This window comes from Panthera uncia (assembly GCF_023721935.1).
Source record: "Panthera uncia isolate 11264 chromosome C1 unlocalized genomic scaffold, Puncia_PCG_1.0 HiC_scaffold_3, whole genome shotgun sequence".
NCBI classification, from domain to species: Eukaryota; Metazoa; Chordata; class Mammalia; order Carnivora; family Felidae; genus Panthera; species Panthera uncia.
Window position 1 is genome coordinate 69,463,088 of NW_026057584.1, and position 25,519 is coordinate 69,488,606.

General features: G+C 36.6%; 1 protein-coding gene across 1 annotated transcript in view; it reads right to left on the reverse strand.

Annotated features, from left to right (window-relative positions):
• The window catches only part of SLC4A10 (solute carrier family 4 member 10), a 277,949-nt gene that overhangs the window by 44,541 nt on the left and 207,889 nt on the right, over positions 1–25,519 (reverse strand). Inside the window, exons 12-16 of the mRNA XM_049615589.1 lie at positions 24,391–24,537; positions 15,974–16,074; positions 12,731–12,905; positions 12,048–12,181; positions 11,409–11,654 (exon numbers count right to left, since the gene is read on the reverse strand). Coding sequence (XP_049471546.1) covers positions 11,409–11,654; positions 12,048–12,181; positions 12,731–12,905; positions 15,974–16,074; positions 24,391–24,537 — 803 coding nt within the window. The remainder of the gene's footprint in view (positions 1–11,408; positions 11,655–12,047; positions 12,182–12,730; positions 12,906–15,973; positions 16,075–24,390; positions 24,538–25,519) is intronic.

A 25,519-nucleotide genomic window follows, 5' to 3' on the forward strand; every position in this document is an offset into this window, starting at 1 on the left:
GCAATATAGCCCCAAAGCAGAAACAACCCAAATTACAATCAATTTGTGATTGGATAGACAATTTGTGGTACGATCATACAGTGGAGTACTACCCAACTAAGAAAAAAAAAAGGAATAAATTGATGCATGCAACAAAATGAGTAAATCTCAACATTATTTAAAAAAAATGAAAAAAAGCTAGACACAAAAGGCTCCATACTCTATAATTCTATTTATATGAAATTCTAGAAAAGGCAAAACTTTGGAGACAGAAGTCTTATCAGTGATTGTCAGAAGATGTGGGTTGGGTGAGGGATTCACTGCCAAGGGGCATAAGGAAACATTTTGGGAAATGCTCTATATTTCAACTATGGTGCTATTCATTTGTCAAGACTCATTTAAGGATTACTTAAAAGGGGGTATATTTTATTGTATGTAAATGATACCTCAATAAATCTTATATTTAAAAATATAAGTCAATTATATAATATCTTAGATAAGAAAGGGAGAGAGAGGAGGACATTGAAATTTTAGATAGAAAGTCCTCAAGTAGCAAATTTTGAAGAAAGTAAAGGAACAAGCCACATAGATATCTGGAGAAGGGCATTTAGGCAAAAGGAAGACCAAGTATGCAGATGGAGAGGCAGAAACATGACCAGTGTGTTTAAGGAAGGGCAAGCATATCAGGTGACTGGAGCAGAGCGGTGAAGAAGTAGGAGATGAGAGAGAACAGATCACACAACAGCTGCAAGATAATGGCAAACTATCAGGAGGCTTTGAGGTGCAGAGTGACATGAGGTGACTTACGTCTTAAGAGAATAATCCCAGCAGCTTCATAGAGAACAGTCTATGAGAGACCAAGTGTAAAATCAGGAGCACTAGTTGGAGGACAACTGTAATAATTTACACAAGAGATTATGGAGGTAGAGAAAGTGGTAAAGGGTGTTCAGATTCTATACAAAGCCATTTGATTTGCTGAGAAATCTAGGTGTGTGAGAAGGAGAGTCAAGAATAAAGCACTTTTTTTTTTTTTTTTTAGTCTACACAGTTGAAAGGACAGGGATGCCATTGGCAGGAGGAGAGACTTGAGAGAGCTTCCTCTAACAACTCCTAACACAAATAGGACTAAACTATAAGCATCTACCCAGTATGTTAGTTTGCTAGAGCTGCCGTACGAAAATACCACAGACTGGGGGGCTTAAACATCAGAAAGTTATTCTCTCACAGTTCTGGAGGCTGGGAGTCCAAGATCCAATGCCAGCAGGGTTGGTTTCCTCTGAGGCCTCTCTCTTTGTGCAGATGGCTGCCCTCTTGCTGTGTCTTCGCAGGATCTTTTTGCTGTGTAAGTACATCCCAGTGTCTCCATGTGTCCAAAATTTTCTCTTATAAGGACACCAGTCAAATTTCATTAGGACTCACCCATATGACCTCACTTAACCTAAATCACTTTAAAAAAATTTTTTTAATGTTTATTCATTTTTGAGAGATAGAGACAGAATGCAAGCCGGGGTGGGGGTGGGGGGTGCTGGTGACAGAGAAAGAGAGGGTGACAGAATGTGAAGCAGGCTCCAGGCTCTGAGCTGTCAGCCCCGAGCCCGAGGCGGGGCTCAAACCCACAAACCGTGAGATCATGACCTGAGCAGAAGCTGGATCCTTAAGTGCCGAGCCACCTAGGCACCCCGTACATCACTTCTTTTTAAAAGCCCTGTCTCCAAATGTAGCCACATTCTGAGTTCCTGGCTTCCACATACAAATTTTGAGGAAACACAATTCAGCCCATAACATCCAGTAATATGATTTCAGAGTGAGTAGGACCATCTTCCTTATCCTCCAACAACTTGATTTTAGAATTAAAAAAAATTATGTGTTGGGTGCTTTATTCTTTTAGATATCAACACTTTAAAAACTTAGAATAAATAAAACTGGACTCCTACAAATCATCTTTAGAGCAAGTTCTAATAGACCAGGTACCTACGTAATGAAGACATGAGCAACATTGGAGTAAATGGAAGCAACAGAACTGGCCTGGACACAACCTCACAGAGACTAGCAATGAGTGTTCACTACACAACATAGTTTGCTACCCTTCACATACTATGCAAACAGGCTTGCCAAGAGATTGTTTATAAAGATAGGTTTTGGGGTGGTATACCGTTCTGCCTGCTACTGAGAACTGTAACCATAGAATGTTTTTACAAAGTGAATGCCTTCCTTTCCAGAGTTGTATATACATACTTCTTCACTTGACGTTTTCCCATTTGTTAAAAAATAAATGTGAAGTGCATAAGCTGAACACCTTATATCATCAAGGAATTCATTTATAAAAAAATAGGCTAAGCTAACTGAATTTGGTTAGTTTTATAAATATCTAGTAAGGAATAGTGTTCAGAGCAATTAGCATATTAATTTCAATAGTTAAAGGGAAGTGTTTCTTCCTCCCAAACAAGTTATTAGCAATGTCTCTAAGCATTCATTCAGCGTGACTAATACTATAAAGAACATAGCAGTTACACTTAAAATATCCAGCAAAAGTGACATGAATGAATAAATAACGTAGCAACCTTTTACATGAACAAGAATAATTTTCCATCCCAAAAGGAATGGCAGATACCCTGAGTAAAATTATCAAATCACATACAAAGTGCCAACACTGGCATTATACTCATCTCATAAAGAATTCATGGCAATGTGCCCAGCAGGTGAAATATTCCATAAGCAGGATACTGGTACTGTTTTAGCCTGTCATCAGGTACCAAAAATGGCTGGACAGTGAATCAGTTAGGAATTAAGCCTCATGTGCCATCTCCAGGAGTTGAGGCTATATGATTCACTTGACAGATTTAACTTTTAAAAAGACTTTATTTTTAGAGTATTAGGTTCACAGCAATATTGAGCAGAAGATATGTATACCATATACCCCCCACCTGAATGCATTTATCACTTCCCCCGTTATCAACCATAGTGGAACATTTGCTGTAATTGATTAACCAAATTAACATACCATTATGATTGAAAGTCCACAGTTCACGTTAGGATTCACTCTTGGTGTTAGACATTTCATGAGATTGGAGACATTTACAATAAGATGTATCCACCATTATGGTATCATACAGAGTAGTTTTACTGTCCTAAAAATCCTGTTTTATTAATGTTAAGTTTTACAAGTTCTTTGTAGGTTTTAGATAAAAGTTCTTTACTAGACATGTCTTTTGCAAATATATTCTCCCAGTCTGTGGCTTGTCTTTTCAATCTCTTGACATTATCTTTCGCCAAGCAGAAAATTTTAATTTTAATAAGGTCCATCTTTAATTTTTTCTTTCATGAATCATACTTTTGGTGTTGTATGTGAAGAGTCATAGCTTTAGTCATAGCTAAACCCAAGGCCATCTAGATTTTCTCCTACATTATATTCTACGATTTTTATAATTTTGCATTTTACATTTAGGGATATGATCCATTTTGAGTTAATTTTTGTGAAGAGTATACAGTCTGTGTCTAGATTCATCTTTTTTTTTTTTTTTGCATGTGGATTTTTAGCTGTTCCAGCACCATTAGTTGAAAGACTAGCTTTGCTCCATTGTATTTGTTTTTGCTTCTTTGTCAAAGATTAGTTGACTATATTTATGGGGGTATATTTCTGGGCTCTCTATTCTGTTCCATTGGTCTATTTGTCCATTCTTTTGTCAATACCTCACAACTGTCTGGATTACTTAGCTTTATAGTAAGTGTTGAAGTCAGGTAGTGCCATATCCTCCAACTTTGTTCCCCTTCATTACTGTGTTGGCTATTCTGAGTCTTTTGCCTTTCCATATAAACTCTAGAATCAGTTTGTTGATGTCCATAGAATAACTTTCTGGGGTTCTACTTGGGATTGTGTTGCATCTATAGATCAAATTGGGAAGAAATGACACCTTGACAATATTGAGTTTTCCTGTCAATGATCATGTACTATCTCTCCATTTATTTAGTTTTTCTTTTATTTGTTTCATCAGAGTTTTGTTGTTTTCCTCATATAAATGTTGTACAAATTGTGTTAGATTTATATCTATTTTTTTTGGAGTGCTAATGTAAATGGTATTGTGTTTTTAATTTTAAATTCCATTTGTTCCTTGCTAGTATATAGGAAAGTGATTGACTTTTGTACATCAACCTTGTGTTCTGAAGCCTTGCTATAATCACTTATTGCCTCTAGGAGTGTTTTGTCGATTCTTCCAGATTTTCTATATAAACAATCATGTCATTTATAAACAAAGACAGCTTTCTTTCTTTCTTTTCAATCTGTATACCTTTCATTTTCTTGTCTTGTCTTATTACTTTTGCCAGAACTTCCAGTATGATGTTGAAAAGGAGTGGTGAGAGGGACATTCTTAACATATTCCTGATCTCAGGGGGAAAACTTCCTAGTTTCTCACCATGAAGTATGTTACCTTAAGGTTTTTCTGTATTATTTATCATGTTGAGGAAGTTCCCCTCTATTCCTAATTTACTGAGAGTTTTATCATGAATGGGTGTTGGATTTTGTCAAATGCTTTTAGTGCTTTTATTGATACGATCATGTAATTTATCATCTTTAGCCTATTGATGGAATGCCTTGTATTAATTGATTTTGGAATGTTGAACCAGCCTTGCATACTTGAAATAAATCCCACTTGGTTGTGGTGTGTAATTTTTTAAACATTGTTGGAGTTGATTTGCTAGTATTTTATTGAGGATTTTTGCATATTTGGTCATAAGAGCTATTGGTCTGTAGTTTCCCTTTCTTATATCTTTGTCTGGTGTTGACATTAGGGTAAGCTAGCCTTATAGAATGAGTTAGGGAATATTCTCATGGTTTCTATCCTCTGAAAGAGATTGTAGAAAGTTGGTATAATAGTTTCTTTAAATGTTTGGTAGAATTCAACGAGCCTGGTGCTTTCTTTTTTGGAAGGTTATTAATTATTGATTCAATTTCCTTAATAGATACAGGCCTATTTAGATTATCTATTTCTTGTGTGAGTTTTGGCAGATTTTCTCTTTCAAGGAATTGGTCCATTTTATGTAGATTATCAAATTTGTGGGCATACAGATGTTCATAGTATTACTTTATATTCTTTTTAGTTCCCATGGCATCTTCAGTGATGTCCCTGTTTTCATTTCTGATATTAGCAATTTGTATACTCTTTTTTTTTTTTCTTAGTTACCCTGATGAGAGGCTTATCAATTTTATTGATCTTTTCAAAGAACAAGACTTTGGTCCTCTGATTTTTTTTCTCTGTTGATTTCCCTTTTTTAAAAAAATTTTTAATGTTTATTTTATTTTTTTAATATGAAATTTATTGTCAAATTGGTTTCCTTACAACACCCAGTGTGATTTCCCATTTTTAATTTCATTGCTTTCTGCTTTTTTATTATTTCTTTTCTTTTGCTAATTTTTAAATTAATTTGCTTTTCTTTTTCTAGTTTTCTAAGGTTGAAGCTTAATTTCTTTTTTAACCTATGCATTCAATGCTATAAATCTCCATCTAAGCACTGCTTTTATTGCATCCCACAAATTTTTATAAGCTGTTTTCATTTTAATTTAGTTCAAAATGATTACTTTTAATCTTACCAGTACAGTTCCTTACACTGATTAACAAGTCAGTACTTTCACCAATGAAAATCTATTTCCGATATTCAGCAAAGCCTTAGTGTTGACTGAAATGTGACTCATAGGCTTGTGATAACCTTTTCTGGTATTTAGCCTCTCTGCTTTAATGTTAGCTGACTACTCCTGGAGTTTGGACTCCTGACTGAAATACCAGCTACCTATGGCTATAAGTTAACCTACATACACATGTTACCACAGTGTCTGTGCTGAGATATTTTAATATAAATTGAAACATCATTATATTCCACTTTAAATATTTCAGAATATACCCTTAAATCTAGGTCAATTCAGGAAGTGAAGAGAAATGAGGTCAGTACTTCAAAGACTGTAAACCTGAGAATGGTCATCATATCTCAACAAAGTGAAATGATGAATTGTGGCCATGCAATGCATCTTAGAGAAGAAACCACCAATTTTTGCTTATCACTCTCCCTCTAATCTTGGATGCTTATGTAAATTTCTGCCCTTTCATAGCTATTTAACAACAAAGCATGAAAGATAATTCTATATAATGTCTGTAAATCTATAGTTACAGAGAAGGAAAATAGTAGCTAAAGGTGCATCTGAGAAGTAACATTATTGCAAGACAGTTAAGAAAGGTTTACTCATATCTACCAACCCCCTTGGCCTCTAGAGGTAGAAAGACGAAGAGATTCTAATCTTGTACACATAGGCTCATAATCCATTAGGAACAATGAGGATAAAACAGGCAAATAATAAAGTTATATTGGATATTATTGCTAGTGGAGATAAGACTTTATCATTGAAATAAGAATTTAATTCAGAGCAAAAGGGAAAGCAAAGATATCAAGGGTTTGGATTAAAAATCAAGAATGAGATGGGTTGCCAGAAGTGTATTTATTGAATAATCATTTATTGAGTGCCTACTATTATATTTATTAGATTCTAAAATGGCAGATAATCTACTTGCTTAATGTCAGTTGTAAGGGGCATTTCCAGAAATGTAAAAATATGAACATGCTCATTTTATGCACGTGCCAAGCACTTTGCTAGGACAATGGGCTCAAAGGGGTGTCTAATAGTCATGGACGTAGCATTACAGAGATTAACCTGGTGGAACTACACGTACATTACACAAATAAATACATAGAATATAATTACAAATTTATTTTGCAAGAAATCTGGATAAATTTTTCAAGTGTATATGTAGTAAAAATCTGATTTAAAAAGTTGAAACACAGGGGTTTCTCTAAATCTGAGTTTTATTCTTTATTTTTTGATGAGTGAGTACTATAAGGTCATTGAGCTATGAGAACTACCCTTTCATCTTCTTTTCCCCTGAATCTCAGAGCAACTTTTGAATCTCTGCTATAGTTTGCAATCCTGCCTCTCATTCTTCCAGATGACTTCTACACCATATTGGCACCCTGTCTAAATCTTCAGTCAGAACTAGTTTTATGGATCCAGATTTGTACATATTTAAGTACATTAAGACTCTCGTAACATCTCAAGTTTATTCAAAACTTCCTGTTGAAATTTTTAAGAGTCAGGTTAAAGATACTGTAAAAGAGTACACTTGTCTTTACTTGCCAAACAAGCTTGGCCAGGTGACATCAATTATTTTACAACACATTCAGTTAATCAATATGTATTAAGTATCACTTACTATAGTTACAGTATTATGCTGAGACTGGAGGGATACAATTATTACATGTTTTCTATCTTAAAAGAGGCTCAACTCTAGTTGAGGAGATGAGAAAAATAATACCCTTCTATGAGTATAAGGTCGGTCAATAAATAACATTTATCCAGAACAGCCCTGGGTTATGTGGAGGGCTGAGAGTTGGATAAAAACAACAAAGATAGGAAAAAACAAAACAAAACAAAACAAAACCAAACAAACAAAAAAAAAACCTTTCAAGAACCTAATAGTAAAATCAGTCCTCCAAATGGCTTGGTAATTGTTGATATTATTTAACTCCAGTCTGCTAGTATATTGAAAACTAAAGTAACAGACCCTGGTCTCTGCTTTGACCCAACCAACTGCAAAGAATTCATATCACCCCAATCTTTCTTTAGCTAGCCATCTTTGAAAGCTTTAGATTATTACTATATGTTGAAGGAATATTTCATCTTACATAGCAGAATGCTTTATTCTATTTTTGCTGTTTCTTAAAATCAAAGCAACCTAGAAAAAGTTATTCCCACAAACTCATTACTTATTGCTAACTTGACATATTCAGCTTGATCATCTGGTATAATGTATATATTCTTGAAACTAAATTGATTATCTTGACACTTGCTCTTGGCACAATGAAAAGAAACTTATAGCTTCAAATACAAGGTCTACATATTACCACATTATAAGGTTAGGATGCCAAAGGAACTAGGAAAGTCTTTAAAAAATCAAAGACATTTTGTTATTTCATTGGTAAAATTATGGGTTTAGGAAAATCTGAATACAGGAGGCCCAAGTATAAAGAGTATTTGAAATGCACACCCTAAATATGATGCCTTTTTCAATATCTTACACCTAAACCAACTATGTGAGAGAATGGGCATATTAATTTTGCAAAGATTGCAATCTCAGATATGCTGCATCCTAGCTATGACATTTTTGAAGAATTTTTCTTATAAAAACTGTGACAGCATGAGGCCAGCAAACATCAGGAGAAAATTTTAGGTGACCATGAGCATGATGACACTTACAGACTGATTAGTGTGAAAAGGTCATGGTGGCAAGAACAAGAAAACCACAAGTATCATATGGAGCTCACGAAACAGAAAATGCTTTGGGCACAAGCATGATATTACACTGTGCATTAGCTATTATTGTTAGCAATATTTTCTTTACCTTTTTTAAATGCACATGACCGAAAGTACACTAATAAATATATTCATCATACACATGGCGAAATATTTGTTTTGCTTCTCCAAGACCAGGTAATAGCAATACCTGATCAGATTCATGCACACACTGTGAGTGGTACTGAGAGCCAGGGAATCATGGCGTGAACATCAAAGTGAAGATGGTTCAGTAAAGATGTCTGGTCGGCACATTTCCCAGGGAGACTACCAGTCTCCAACCATTTCACCTCACCACCCAGCAGGATGAACCCATCTTTCCATCTCTGCTGCCTTCCTTATTACGGCTGAGAAGGGCACATGGGCAATGGAAAACAGTGATTAGCACACATTTCTGCTCAGCCTTCACATAATTAGGTTTTAGATGTGTACACTGTCATAAAGCATCACTTGAACCTAAACTCATGGGGATCCTTTTTTAGAAAAGCGGAGATGGAAACATTAAGAAAGTCAGGACCCATGCAACTCTCCTCCTGATTGCCATGAAAAGCAGGAATCATGGGCAAACAAAGCTATTTTTGCTTTCAAATTATCCTCTAAGCATTTGTCTTACTGAACCCCACAATTTGTCTTGATCTCATCACTTTTGGGGAGGTTGAAATCCCATGTTTACCCACTCCCTTACCATCATCTCTAATCTCTCTCTTTCCTCTGCCTCTCTGTCTTCATTTTCAAACACACATAGCTCTTTTCTGTCACAAATTACCATTCTCAGGATCTCGCTGCCCTCTCCAGCAGGCACTGTTTTTCACTTTCTTTGACCAAATCAGCCTCTGCATACTTTCTCCCTTTCTTTACCGCCTACTCTCATGTTCATTTTTTGCAAACTAGCTTGTAGTCCTGCCCCCCTCCCCACCCAGTGCTGTTTCTTACGTTAACAATGATCTCTCTCCCTCATCCTGTTTGATCTCTACACCACTGTCCTCTAAAGACTTCTTGACCCAGCTTTGTCTCATGCCTTTTACAACCTGACACCATCCATGTTTGTTTGTTTTTTGTTTCTTTTTCTGATTCTTCTTACTTTTTACCTATTGCTTGCATGCTCCCATTCTTCTATCTTCAAGCTATGACCATTATCCAGGGCACAGTCTATGCTTCTCTGATCTTTTCCCTTTTTACACCTGGAGATTTTCAATGGTATTCCTCAGTCTGAGGTACTTTGATGCTGCCACTGAAGGTTCAGGAACAAATGGAAGGGTGGGTGGACAGCTGGCACCTCCCCACCACTGCACATGGAATAGTTCTGCTTTTACCTGTTTTACTTGGGCTATATTTTGTCTTTAGGAGAGCTTATTTGTATTCATCAGTGTGCTGATGTAATTTGAAAATTACATCAAAACCATAAAACCTGGATCCAGCTTCTTGTTTTACCACTATCTATTTGACTTTCAACAAATATTTCAAAGCATCCATGCATTTCTTACGTCCAGACCTGCACCATTCCTTCCATCTGGACTACTCTCCTGCCCCCTTCCTCAGCACCTTCCTAACTCCTACTGGTATTTTGGTCTTCTTCTTCGTCGTCTTTTTTTTTTTTTTTTTCTTTTCTAAGTAGGCTCCACATCCAGCATGGATCCCAATGTGGGGCTTAAGCTCATGACTCTGAGATCCAGACTTGAGCTGAGATCAAGAGTTGGACCCTTAACTGACTGAGCCACCCAGGTTCAGGTCTTCTGATGTTCTGGTCTTCTATGTTACTTCCTCCAAGAAGTCTTCCATGAACCCCAAATCTGGGTTGGGTATTCTTCTAATGTGGTACCATTGCATTCTGCACCAATCTCTTAACACAGTACTTCCTTCATTGTGTTGCCTGTTTGTCTGTATCCCCTATTAAACTGGAAGTTCACTGAGGACAGGATGTATTATTCATGTCTATAGCATAGCACTTGGCATGTAATAAGTGTGAAAATCCAGGCAGAGATAATTATACATCCCTAGTACCTAGCATAGTCCCTGGCATGTAATAGGTTTGAAGATTCAAACAGAGAACATACATCCCAGCAAGGAGATCCAAATTGGGTGACACTGTTCTCTAAAGAGAAACAGAAGGGCACGTATCCATGTTATCCTTCATTCTGATCAAGCTATTCTTCCCATTTGCCTGCTTCCTGAGTGTCCCTGACACCTCCTTCATCTGCTTCTGGATCCTGTTCACAACAACCTTGCTATTTGCTTTTATTGGGAAAGTTACTTTACATTTCCACTCTAATTTTTCTTATCTGAGACAGAGGTAGAAAGACCAGGAAAACTTTGAAGTACTAAAAATCATTCTATTTTGAACACTGTATCATTACATCATTCTTAACAAAATCAGAACATGATACTATTTTGGCCTAATTTCAACAATTCTGATGTATGTCAATGGTAAATAAAGATAATAAATCTTCAAAGGATTTGGGGCCATATCTAAGCAGTTTATAAGAAGACCATTGGTGATTCATGGAGAGGTTATAACGGCCTTGTAAAGAACATATCGGTTCAAATATTTGCCGTACAAAAATGTACATACAAATGCAACAAAAAAAAATCCTAAAATTAAATCAAAGAAAGGAATAATGTAATGTTTGTGTACTCCACAAACACAGTAGTAGAGAAATTCCAAACTGCTGGCATACTAAAACTGGAAAGTACAATAGGTACAGTCCCATCTTTAATCCTGGACTGTTAACATCACCTTCAACTGGCAAAGCCTGAGCACCTCCACCATTAATATTGTGCATTCTAAAAAGCAAAATCACATTTCAATTCGGTGAGTTTTACTTTTGTTTTTATAATGAGAACTCAAGTATCAGATGAGTAGCTGATGAGGTGGCTTTTAAAATCCTATTCCCCCCTGAGAGTCTGATCAGGGATTTAGATCCTGAATCAATGTAAGACACTTGATCTGCAATGGAAGTTCATCCTATTTTTTTTTTTTTAAACAATAGCAATTTGTAAAAAGACAAGCCCCATGGCCACTAGGGGAAACGTTACTTACGAGTATTGGGTCAGCAGTTCCAAATCATTATGCATGTTGATTGGATATGCTTCACTGAGTTCAAACAACTTCTCTAGGGCCTCATAGATGAAGATGATGCAAATAAGAGAGGCGAAAGCTTCTTCAGTGAACCGGGTGATGTAGCAGACGAGGGAGCTTGCATCGGTCGCCACAAGTATGATACAAAGGGTTGCCGTCCAAAGTCCAATACTAGCTCTTAAAGACAGGTACGACAGCCCATATTCTCTAGGAGGAGGAAAGAACAGTGGAAATAAGGTCATTTAACAGCTCGCCACCATTTTAAATAGATGGGAATAAGTCTAATTCAGGAAGTGAAAGCAAATAACCTTCACATCCCATGATTTTCTAAACTCAAAACGTTTGTCGAAAGGGGACATCTAAGAGGACAAAACTAAAAGAGGTTTCTCATGCTTAGAACAGAATATCATTTTTTATAAATTTTACATAGCAAATCGCACACACATTTTACTTTTCCTTTATTTCCATGGAGAGACAAAAATGGCAAACTGAATCAAATCCATTACGTCCACCTCTCCCAGCAGACCCCAGACATGATGTTGGGAGAAGTATAAATACGGTGGAGAAAGGGAGGAAGGGCCAAAAGTATTTAACACTTACTTGCAAAATTTAAACAAAATCTTTTCAAACACCAAAACTGGTCCTGTACTGCCCAATATGGTAAGAGGCTGTCCACCAAAGAGCGAATAGGCTATCCCAGTCATAGATGCTCCAAAGAGAGATTCGATTGCACTCTGTGTAGAGATATAAATAATTCCATTACCTAAGCTACACAGGCAACCATTATACCTAGGAAGTACATGTTTAAAATACATGAGGATACTCTTTTTCATTTGCTATGAAAAACCTAGTGACCTTGGGCAGGATGTGGAGTAAGGGAATAAGAAAAGGGACAAGCAGTCAGGAGAATATGAATGGTACTGAATGGGGATGTGTTCTCTTCACATTCCTCATCTTGCTTTTCTTTAGACTATTAAAAGTTTACATGTATTCGCGGTCAGTGTCAGGACAGAAGCGTGGGCTGTGTAAGTGGGAAATGGATTCCTCATGTCCATCTCTCTCTCCTTGTGAGAATGGGAGCCAAAGCCAGACAAGGACTGGGGTTGGGGCGGGGTCAGGGATGAGAGCAGAACCTTGTGTAAGACTAAGAATTAACAGTTCTGAGACATTCCACTTCCAGATTACCAGTTATAAAGGAATCCAAAACTAAATGTTGACTTATCTAACTATCATTCCTAAAAACTGATTAGGTTTTAAAATTCCAGGGAAAGCATAATACATACTATACGACCTTCCGTTGCTTCTCCCAGCAGTCCTCCAAACGTGATGACTGGAGACATACACGCGCAGTAGAGAAATAGAAAAGATGCTAAGCACTGCAGGCTGAAAGCATCTCTGAAGTCACTCCAGAAGTATGGAGCTTTTCTTTTGATATCTAAAATAAGTCCCCCAAAAATCCTAAGATGGGGGGAGGAGGGAAACACAAGAGTGAAATCCAAATATAAAAACACACACCCACAAAGCAAAATCCTCATTTCCTTTTTGCCAGGTCACAGTATACGTTTTCCATCAGCGGAGATGAGACCCATTTTAACCTGCTACATTGTATTAGCATGATCTACAGAGATGGCTTTGTACCACTGTGTCTCTTCAATCCCTAACTAAATATTATGCCAGTAACCAGAAAACCCCGTGTTCTCTCAAACAAGGTGCAGAGCTGTCCTTCAATCAAAATTCAAATAATGAGATTTAAGGATCACTCTAATCTCCGTGCCATTTCTATATCAATCTACCCCTTCTAAACTCAGGCCTACTACCCTCAGTCGTTGGCAGTATTTTCTAATTGTTTACATTTCATTTAGCATAGCAGAAAGTGAAGTTTGGGAGGATAAGTTGGCTTTTGCGTTCTGCAACGGTGAACATTACCCTAGAGAGAAGAAGTAGTGTTTAACCATGGCTCCAGTTACCTACTTTCTCTGCCAAAATATTCCTCACCACGTATTGTTTCAAGCAGGCATCTAAATGGCCTTATGGATGACAGTAATACCTAGTAAAGACAGATAGATTCCATAGTTGTTTTCATTTTTAGGAAATTAAGAAGGGGACCTTATAATAACCAACCCAGACAAATGTAATTTCGATCCATTATTGTCTAAACATATCCCAACATCTATCATTCACAAGACAATAATGGCCTTACTTAGTATAAATTCACTTATTCTAAATATATCCAAAAACCACACCAAAACACTTGAAAGAGGATTTGGGGGGTGGGGAGGAGAAGAATAGGAGTAAATTGTGAAATGCTCCCTAAAATGTGAGGTCTAAAATATTTTTAATCTACTAGGAATGAGAATATTAATGAACAGGTATTCTCATTCTTTGAATATTTAATAATAATATATGGATTTAACACTTGGCTACTGAAAGCTCTTTGTGCTCCATGGAATAAAGATGTCATATTAAAATGAATAAGACTATGATTAAGTTCCTACACGAAGGTTAAAAAAAACCATTATGTTCCAATCTACTGCCAGTATGCTAGATATATTTGGATTATGCAAAAATATTAAATTTTTATTTATTTTCTAGGTAGAAATGTTCACAGACAATCTAAGAACTGCCTCAAAAATTATTGTTCTCTTGAGACGCTAATTCTAGTTTGCCTTGAAAAAAGTGTATCTTCAGAATAACTGAAAATTTTGACTCTTGTAATCACCCTGATCTGACTGACATAGACACAATAGTAACCTGTTAGTAACTATCTCACTATTACATAAGTGAGAGACTCCTTATGTTTTCCTGGTGATTGCTTCCATCAGAGGGATGTGGACTAGGAGAAAGTGAGAAGGATGAAATTGCAATTGAAAAACAGGACATTTAAACTCAAAGAAGCTTACAGAGAACCCATGAAACTCATACACACAAAGATCATCTTAGAGTCCCCTGCGTGCGTTTGATAAACATGTGCATATTTTTTTATTTGGGGAGGATCATTTCTGAGTGATTTGTTAACTTATCAAAGTCACAATTCAAAATAGATTTAATCCAGTATTTATTTATTCATTTATCATTTACATCCCACCTAATCCCCAAAATATTTTGAGGTGGTTACGAACTATTACTTAGTAGTTAATATTTGTAGGTTTGATAGCACTTTCTGTTAGACCACTGTTTTCTAATTAATTACTTATTAGGGCATAAAATAGTGTCAATAGCTATGATATTACTGTGTAATAAACGTGCTTTTAGCAGCAAAAATCTAAATCCGGAAGTGGGAGGTCATTGCAGAGAACAGTGCAAGAGCAGCCCAGATGTACACCAGCAACTCTCGGAGAGCAGATGAGTAATGGATACTTCAAGTCATGTCAGCAACAGAATCTGTGGAAGAACTCTGGAGAAGCGAAGATACCGGATATTGGTGACCTGGGAGGATTTAGGAAGCAGTAAGGAAAAGTGAACTTCGAAAAAAATCTAAGCTATGTGGCATGTTACACCTGAGAGAGAGAGAGAGAGAGAGAGAGAGAGAGAGAGAGAGAAACCACCCAAAATAAAAAGACAGCATTTGAAAATATGAAAGCAAACAGAAGGAGTAACCATGCTTCCAGTAAAGGGAGAAGGAAAAAATTGTTTGAATCATCTCAAATTATGTATGGAGGCTGAGGAAGACATTAAAGGACCTTTCCTCAGAGACAAAACATAGATAAAGGGAAAGAACAGAGGAGAATTAAAATGCATAGAGTTGTCAGAAACTCGAAAGTCAGCTTAAAGGACACAGTGAAAGCAGTCCAGGAAATGGCCTTGAGAGGAAGGGGGTACCAATCCTGCAAAGCCTTTGCCCTTGCCTTCAATTATAATGGAGGCTGTGTGCACATATTCCCTGAAGACAGACCCTCCCAAGGTTTTCTGATTTTCTGCTCACACATTGCTTGGAGAGAGACAAGCTGTCAAAAAACGATAAAGAACCATTTTGAGAAATAAATTGAAGCTTTCATCTCTTCAAAGATGTGTGATTAGAAAAAATAAATCATATGGCTCTTTCAAATTACAACCATAAAAATAAAAAATACTATTATATACATCCTACTTGCATGTAATGAGATAGGTTCTATAAGACTGAGTTCTTGGTATTTATTTTTATTTCCATCTGAACTTGAAGCTTTCAACAGGCCCTTTTAGAAGGGGCCACTGACAGTTTTCTTATTCATTCTACGAATCTGTGAACACATTTTATGCACAGCAAAATGAAAGACTAGGTAAGATAAAATGGAATGATGTATTCACTGTGCTGGTTTAATAGTAACAAAAATGATTAGTAAATACTGGGAAATCAAATTTATTGGCATTACATAGGTGTTCACGGAATAGATACTCAAATAAATAAATAAATACATACATACGCAAATAGGTATTTATTAACAGGTATTCAAAGTATAAAAAAATTACATCTCTAAACAGCAATTCCTGACACAAAGGACAGTATATCATTTGGTCTTTGAAGTCCCATACAAGTACATTTCACTGACCTTCCAGTTCGCTGGAGTTCAGGTCCACTGTGTCCTCCGTGGGGCTCTGCTTCCCCATGAGCAGCTGTTCCATTTGGTACAGCAGGAATCTTCCTCTTCTCCTGCAGGAAGTTTTTTGTTTTTGTTTTTTAATTTCAGGTGCTAGTTGTAAATAACAAAAACAATTTTTTTCCCTTGAGGCAATATGCAGAGTGGCCAAGAACCCAGGCTCTGTTACTTATTTGCTACATGAACTCTAATTAAAGTTATCTAATCTCCTAATGCTCCAGTTCCCTCCTCCATTCACGAGTGGTAGTAACAATACCCAACAGCGTGGTTGAGAAAATTAAATGAAGTGATGGACAGTTACTCAGTCTTTCAATTAATCTTTATTGGTGCCTTGTGTGCCATTCATTGTTATGGATGTTAGAAATGCAAAGGTGAGTGAGAAAAGGCATTCTATTAGTGGAGACAAGCAAGTCTCTAATGTCAGGTAGACATTCAGCTATGAAGACAATGAAGGAAAGGAAGGGGATGAAGAGAGACCAGGATTGGCTAGGTTGGAATGAGGAGGCACTAGTTACGGTGGTGTTGTAGGCCTGGCATAGTTCAACTGTTCAATCAACTTAAACTATTATCGCTAGCTGTTTTTAAGGGTGGTTCCCTGTTATTCTGGCAGATATCTTCCTACCTAAGGAATGATTTACAACATGGTTCTTTCTGACTCACGGAGATCCCAGACTCTTACAAATGGAAACTTCCATTCAGTCATTGACAAATTAACTGAGGCTTATGAAAGTGCTGTCTTATCACAAGCCTGTTCCACCCACTTTTGTTGGTGACAGAGATTTTTAAAAATCATAAAATCCTCCCTATTGGTTATCCTAGAGGATGCCAATGTGTTCAAAAGGGCTGAAAAGTATCATAAAAATTTTTTAAGTGGTGCAGTTAAAATATTTACTTCACTGCCATTCCAAAATAGTCTAAGCATGTGAATTAGCAAATGATCTTATGTATAATGGGACGTTTAGGTAAAATGGCACAGGTTCAAAACATGAGAAAAATAGGTTTTGAAATGCACAAAATAGAGAAAAGTTCATTGCTTGATATTTTTACAACTTCCCAGGTATATGAATAGGTACAATGAACAAAAATTCAAAGATAAAAGAGAGGATGTCTGTCAGCTGATGGAGGAACTGCCTTTACACATAAATAGCTATTATATACAGTAAAGGGCTTTAACGGTGGCCTCGGTACCCTAAATACCCAACAGTCACCCAGGGAAATGCTTCTTAGCTTCCATAAATCTCAGAAAGCAAGTGATATTATTTGGTCTCCTGGGTAATTATCCCTTACTGGCTATGTCTCATTGTCTTACAATGGAAAAAGCTATACATTGATAAGGCAAATGATAAACCATGAAATATATTAGCCATTCTAAAGTACCTGTTTCATCAAGGAGTGTTCATCTTATAGTAAGGGGGAAAGGTGTGTGAAAAGAGATGTATGAACAGTACCGATGAATATTCTGAGGAAAATACAGGAAATATTTTTTGTTCAGAAACACAGGTATTTTGTTTTTTTAAAACAAATTAAAGAGTGTATATATATTTGACTACTCAACTTATGCAATCTACTAATTCAACCAACCAATACTTATTGAAAGCCTATTTGTGTCAGGTACTCAACCCCACCACTAAGACACCAGCGGACAAACCAGGCCTGTGGAACTCACCTTCTAATGGGGAACCCAAACAATAAACAAATAAACACATAAGTAAATTAATTCTACAGTGTGTTAGATTAAAACCTATGTAAAAATGAAAATTTAGAGCAGAGTTAAGAGGGGGATCTGAGGTATGGGGTGGGTGGGTAGGGAGGAAGGAGTGGCAATTATAAACAGAGCGGTCAGGTAGGATCAGTGAGAAAGTGTCATTTGAGAAAAGTCTAAGGGAGCTGAGAGAATAAGCCATGAGAATAACTGGGGGATATCCAGACAGAAAGAACAGCAAGTGAGACAGTGTCAAGGCAGGGGTATGGCTGTAGGGTTTGAAGAACAAAGAACAAAGAAGCCGACATTGTTGGCAAAGAGTTCACAAGGAAGAAAGTCATAGGAGTTTACTTTGAAGAAATAAAGGGAAGCCAGATTGTATAGATTTAGTAGACCACTGTACGTATTTGGCTTTTATTCTCAGTGAATTGAGAAAATGTTATAGGGTTTTGAGGAAAGGAGTAGCATGGTCTCACTTGGAGTCACTCTGGCTGCTGTGCTGATAACAGATGTTGGGGGCCAACGACAGAAACAAGGAGAGTGATTAAAAAAAAACCTATTTCAATAATCTAGGAGGAAAAAAAATGACGGTAGCTTGAACTAGGATGGCAGCAGTAGCAACAATGAGAAATGGTGTAATTCTGGATAAATATTAAAGGAAAATCCAAGAGTATTTCCTGGAAGAATGGAAATCTAAGAATAAATTTAAAAAATGAGTGTTTTTGGCTTGACCAACTATAAGTATGGAGTTAAGACCTACCAATAGAGGCAGGTGCAAATGCAACAGACTTTGAGAAAAGATCGGAGTTTCTTGTATACTTCAGGAAGTATTATATTGCCTTTTCTAATATAAATGCAAAGATGAATACAGATATAGAAAGGAGACAATCTACAATTCAGTTCAAACTTTGGATATGTCAGGTTTTAGATATCTGTAAGACATCAAGGGGAGACATTGGCATGTGGATAAATAACTCTCAAGGTCAAGGTAAACAGTAAATTTGGGAAAGGATTTAAAGCTACAACAATGGATGATATTACCAAGAGAATGAGTGTAGGTAGAAAAGAAAAGATGAGCAAAGACTGAGCCCTGTATCATCTCAACATAAAGAAATCAGGGGAAAAAAGAAGAAACCAGCATAGGAGACTGAGGAGTGACCAGTGAGCTAAGAGAAAAACCAAGAGTGTGGTGTCTTGGGAACCAAGCAAAGAGAGTACAGGGAAAGGGGAGTCATCAACTCTGTCAAATGCTGTTGACTGGCAGGCAAATAGAATGCAGACTAAGAACTGACTATGGGATTGAACAGTGTAGAGATCCTCGGTGACCTTCATGTATGTAGTTTTAGTGAAGTGATGGGGCAAAAGTCTTATTGGAGAAGAGGAATTGGAGGCACATAGTTCAGAGAACCCTTGTGCCATTTGGTTGCAGAGGGGAAAATAAGGAATGGATGAGTAGCTGATGGTGATAGCAGTATTGAGAGGTTTTTTTTTTAAAGATTTGCAAATTAGTAAGGTTTTATGCTAACAATAATGACATAATAGAGAACAAAAGAATTGATGATATAGGAAAGAAAGAGAATTGGTGTAATGTCTTTGAGTAGGTGTGAACAGATGGGGTCTAATGCAAAGGTAGAATGCTGACTTTGGATAATTCAATAATAATATATAGGAAAGCAGAGTATGTGGGAGTAGATGCCTGCAGGCAGGTAGATGTGGTGGTGGGAGTCTATGGAAGTTCCCTTTAAGTTATTTCACACATTTCTCAGAGAAGTAGGAAGCAAATCTGAAAGTGAGGGTCAGAAGGATGTGCTGAAGATGTGAGGAGAGAAAACAGGTGTGAAATAGTCATCTAGAGAAACTTATTGGACCAGGGGAGATAGGATGATGAACCGGCAACATTAAGGGCCCACTTGAGGTATGTGGTCATGAACTAACGAGATTAGTCCGTGTAGCTGTTTTCCTTCAGCTACATCCAACTGCATCAATGCAGGTACAGATTAAAGAGTTGGATTCACACAGGGTTGTGGTTTTAACAAGCAAGTAATTGGCGTGAGAGAAAAGCAAAGAAGTTTATGGTATACACAAGGGAGTGATTATAAGGACCCACACAAAGTTCTAATTTTCAGGGTTATCCCTTGAAGTGGACAAATTCTTCTTCTCTTAACTGAGAGAAAAAAGTATTAAAAATTCTATGACTTATACATTTCAAAAGAACATAAAAACCACGGAAATTATCCCATGGAGGAAAACAATATTTAAATAGTATGAAGTCAGAGTGCTTAATATCTTTTAATTTATCTTGCTCTGTCAGAGTGCTTAATATCTTTTAATTTATCTTGCTCCATTTAGTGAAAGAAAACATAGCTCATAGTATCTATTATTCAATTACAACATACATTTAAAAAATACTAATGTTGTAAAGAAGCATAGCAGACCCCAAGTGCCTTGATTCTTAATTCGATGTTCTTTCTACTATTGCCTCTTAATATTCTGAGTCCAGTAATTAATCCTGATTTTAAAGAGTCTCATAAAAACAATTTTAAAAATACAGAGCTCCCAGTCCTCCACTTGCCTCAAAAATATCATTTCTCAAAGGCAAGGTGTTTTCAAAAATGCTTGACTTCAGTCTTAATGTTCAAAAAACTAAATGGTATTAACAAGTGACTTTTCAAGACTCACTCATTTTCAAATGTATTATTATTTTCACAGAATTTTTCCCAAATAAAATCGATTAAAGAGTTTCTTTCTTACCACTTCAGGAAGCATTATACTGTCTTTTTCTAATATCGTAAGTGCAAAGATGTTTACAAGTACAAAAAATAAGTCAATCTATAACCCCAAAAATTACACTTTCAGCAACTTCTTTTATTTTAGATCAACTGAAACAATGTGGCTGCAGGTACAGAATCACAAAATTGTAATTGTTGAGAAAAGGAAATCAAATAATCTTTAATAATTATGAAACGACTTCAGAAATAAGACATCAGTGTGTATTTCTTAAATCGATAGTGAGATTGAGATTTTTTTCCCACCTCTGGCTAACCAGGAGAACATTCTATGTCCGGGTCTTAGTCAACTAGAGCTGTAAGGTCAGGCAAGTTGGACTCCACAGGGACAAAAGCCCTAGGGAAGGCTGAGTACATGACATCTGTGGGGGCTGCAGGGGGCATATTCAGTAGGAACAGACGTGGCAATATGAGTGGCCTTAACAAACATTTGGCTACAAATCTCAACAAAGTCAGGCCTGTAATTTAAAAATGACCCCAAATAATAGCAAAATAATAGTCTTTATTTTTACCTCTCTGGATTATATAATAAGTGAAATGCACACTGGAGTTTTAATTTTTACAATTTTTATATCATACATCCACACAAAGGTAACATGAACATAAGAATTCTAATTTAAAAATTCTGGGGTGCCTGGGTGGCTCAGTCAGTTAAGCATCTGACTTTGGCTCAGGTCATGATCTCGCAGTTTGTGAGTTCAAGCCCCACATTGGGCTCTGTGCTGACAGCTCAGAGCCTGGAGCCTGCTTCAGATTCTGTGTGTGTGTGTGTGTGTGTGTGTGTGTGTGTGTGTGTGTGTGTCTGCCCCTCCCCCACTTGCACTCTGTCTCTCTCTCTCTCTCTCTCAAAGATAAATAAACATTAAAAAAAAAAGTTAAAAAATAATTCTTCCCAATCAGAAATAAGATTAGCAGTAAGGGGGAATTTTCTATCTGATATGATTAAGCCATGCCTTTAAATTTCCTTTTTTTTTTGTAATGCTTTCATTGCTTTATTTTTAAAAATACTGATCCACCTGGAACTTGTAAATGTTCCAATTTAATGCAAGACAACATTAAATAAATCTTGACATTAAGTAAAGAGTACATACTTATCAAAAAGAATATTTTTTTTACTTTTTTTTAAGTTTTTAATCACCTGGTGCCCATCTTCACAAGGGCCCTCCTTAATCCCCATCAACTATTTCAGCCATTCTTCCACCCACCACCCCTCTGGTAACCATCAGGTTGTTCTCTATAGTTAAGAGTCTGTTTCTTTGTCTGTCTCACTTTCTTTTTTTTTTCTTTGCTCATTTGTTTTGTTTCTTAAATTTCACATGAGTGAAATCATATGGTATTTGTCTTTCTCTGACTGACATATTTTGCTTAGCATTATACTTTCTAGCTTGTTCCATGCTGTTGCAAATGGCAAGATTTCGTTCTTTTCTATGGCTGAGTAATAGACCATTTTATATTCACCTCTTCTTTATCCATTCATCTATCGATGGATACTCGGGCTGCCTCCATAATTTGACTATTGTAAATAATGCTACTATAAACATAGAAGTGCATGTATCCCTTTGAATTAGTGTTTTTGTATTCTCTGGGTAAATAGCTAGTGGAGTGACTACTGGATCATAGAATAGCTCTATGTTTAACTTTTCAAGGAACCTCGATACTGTTTTCCACAGTGCCGCACCAGTAAGCATTCCCACCAACAATGCAAGAGGTTCATTTTTCTCTACATCCTTGCCAACATCTGCTGTCTCTTGTTTTTAATTTTAGCTATTCTGACAGGTATGAGGTGATACCTCATCATAGTTTGACTGGCATTTTCCCGATGATGAGTGATATTAAAAATCTTTTCATATGCCTATTGGCCATCAGAATGTCTTCTTTGGAGAAATGTCTGTTCCTGCCTTCTGCCCATTTTTAATTGGATTATTTGTTTTGGGATATTGAGTTTTATAAGTTATTTATATAATTTTGATACTGACCCTTTATCAGATATCAAAAAGAACTTTAAAGCATTAAAGAGCTTTGAAATGCCATTAAAGTTTAATTTCTAGAAATACAGCAGAATAAACATTCCTACTTAATAGACTTCATAAAGTCTGAACTGTGAAATGTTCAGTGTGGCAAGGTGGATTGAATAGGCAGAAAACAAGATCATATGACTTTGTTTTTCAACAGGGTGATAAATGATGTCACCTAGGAAAAATATAAATTATTGAAAGCCTTACTGTATACATTTTTATCTAGTTTCCACTTGGTACATTATAAAATGGCAAGAACAAGCAGTAAGAAAATCTAGACACACAGCAAAATTCGATCTTTAATTCTTCAATCAGGTTTCCCACACCAAGCTCCATACACAAAAGGAGGAGAGAGGAGGAAAATGCCAATGACCCCAGAGAAGCCATGGTGATGGGAGTGTTGTGTCTGGGCTGGAGGCTTAATTTTCTTTCCTTTTTAAAAAAAAAAAAAAGTCTATTTATTTTGAGAGAGAGAGAGAAAGAGTGGGCTAAGGGCAGAGAGAGAGGGAGAGAATCCCAAGCATTCTCTGAACTGTCAGCACAGAGCCCAATGCAGGGCTTGATCTAAGGAACTGTGAGATCATGACCTGAGATGAAATCAAGAGTCAGATGGTTAACCGACTGAGCCACCCAGGCAGCCCAGGCTGAATTTTCTTAATATTCACCAATTTCAAAGTAATATATCAAAATATGGAAAGACAGCAATGGGCTTTTCTCAGACCATATTTTACATGTTTATTAAAATTTTAATTTTCCTCCAGTATAATATGTTTTAAGGTGGGTTTAAAATCTTTCCAGGCATATGGGACCATTTGATTTGGTAGCATATCATCAATATATCAAATTTCTCAGTGAAGTGTGTTGGATAGCATTAAGACTCTGTAACTTCATATCCCTACCTTCTTAGGTGCTATATAGGTTCTGGTACCAATTCCAATGTGTTCCCCATTGAACCAGGGGGTTCTCCACACCAACAAGCAATGCTACAGATACTAGCTGGGTATCCTACAATCCAGCTCAACTCTGACACTATTTAATGGGACACGGCATCAGATTCCATTATTAAGGGTTTACACCTGCAAGATTGCCCCTGTCTCACCCCAAGTTGCCACCTGAGCTTCTGACTGAGTGGCTATAAATCAAAGATTCCCATGACCCTCTCCTCAGGTTCAATTAATTTGCTAGAGCAGCTCACAGAACTCAGGGAAACATTTTGCATACAGATCACTGGCTTATGATGAAAGGATATAACTCAGGAACACAGCCAGGTAGAAAAGATGCACAGGGCAAGGTATGGAGAAAGGGTGAGGAGCTTCCTTGCCCTCTCCAGACATGCTTCTCTCCCCAGTCTCCACATGTTCACCAACCTGGAAGCTCTCTGTTCCCTGTCCTTTTGGGGTTTCATGGAGGCTTCATTACATAGGCATGATTGATTAAAACATTGGCAACTGGTGACTGAATGCAATCTCCAGCCCCTTCCACTTCCTGGAGGTGGGAGGGTGGGACTGAAAGTTCTAACCCTCTAATCACACAGTTGGCTCCAGTGGCCAGCAGCCCATCCTGTGGTGAGTTCCAAAAGTCACCTCATTAACATCTTGCTCCTCACTTAGGAAATTTGAAGGGGTTTAGGAGCTCCATGCCACAAAAGGGAATGAACACCAAATATATATATATATATATATATATATATATATATATATATATATGTTATTAAAAATATGTTATATTAAAAATGTTATTAAAAATCACAATAACACACAATTTAAATCATTTTGAATCTTTTCAATGAGTTATACTTTTTTAGCACATGTATTTAAAAGACAAAAAAATGACGGGATTTTTAAGAGTATTTTCAAATATACATACCTGGGAAGGAACATTTTTGGGAGGCTCTATACGAATGCTTGGATCCCATTCTCCAGGAGGAAGAACAGTAACCTGATCTAGAAATTCATCGATTCCTGATACCAAGTCATTGCGATCTTTAGCTTTGTAAGCAACATCATGAAATACCTACAGGAGGAAAAGATAAAAATAATAAATAAAGATAAAAAGTAATCATAAAATCTTAATGTGTTCAGTGTTTTCATTTCCCAGTTATCTTACATGTGATTATAACAATTTGAAGAACTAGGCAGCTCTAACTAAAAAAAGTTTTTAAACTATTATAATTTATTCTACGAATGCACACAGATATAGATTTTTCTTAGAGTGCTAGAATGAATGTTGAAATTTCTGAAACAAAAGTAAGAAAAAGAGAAAGGAGTATGAAAGGAATCTCATTCAGTTAGAATTAAGGATTCAAGCTTGGCAAAGGTTATTTTTGTGTGGCAAAATCAAACTTTCAGAAAGAAGCCCTTGCTTAAAAACAGAGATAAGATTTATAGAATATATTGAAAATTTTAGCAATACTTATACCCTGAAACATATAAACTAATTTAAAAGGTTATTTTGTTTTAATTTTTAAATAATAATAAAGTTATAAATGAGTGTTTTCTGAATATATATCACATCATCTATACAGTATAACAAGCATATTTCCATTCAAAATGAGTTACATTTACACACACGCACACGCGCACGCTGTGGTAGTCATTTATGCTATTGACAGACATCACAGTTCTTCTCAACATAGGGTAAGATGTCATTCCTTGCCTTCTTTGATAGTGGGATTAGGTGTACCCCATTTAGGTGCACATATGTCAATTTCAAATGGAAGTTATGACAATCTGCATGTAATTTAACGCATTGTCTTTTGTCTGCCGTAGTGACTGAGAAAAAGCAGGGTGAGGGGGAGCTTCTATGGGCCTGGGTACCTGAGCGACGATAATCTGCAGAACCCCTCTGCTAACTTAGGACAGACACAGGCCATGATAGAAATAAATGCTCACTGTTTTAAACCACTGAGATTGTAGGTGGTTATTCCTGCAGCATAACACAGAGACAAATGGTATATTTAACATAACAAATGAAGAAAGTAAAAATAAAGATACAT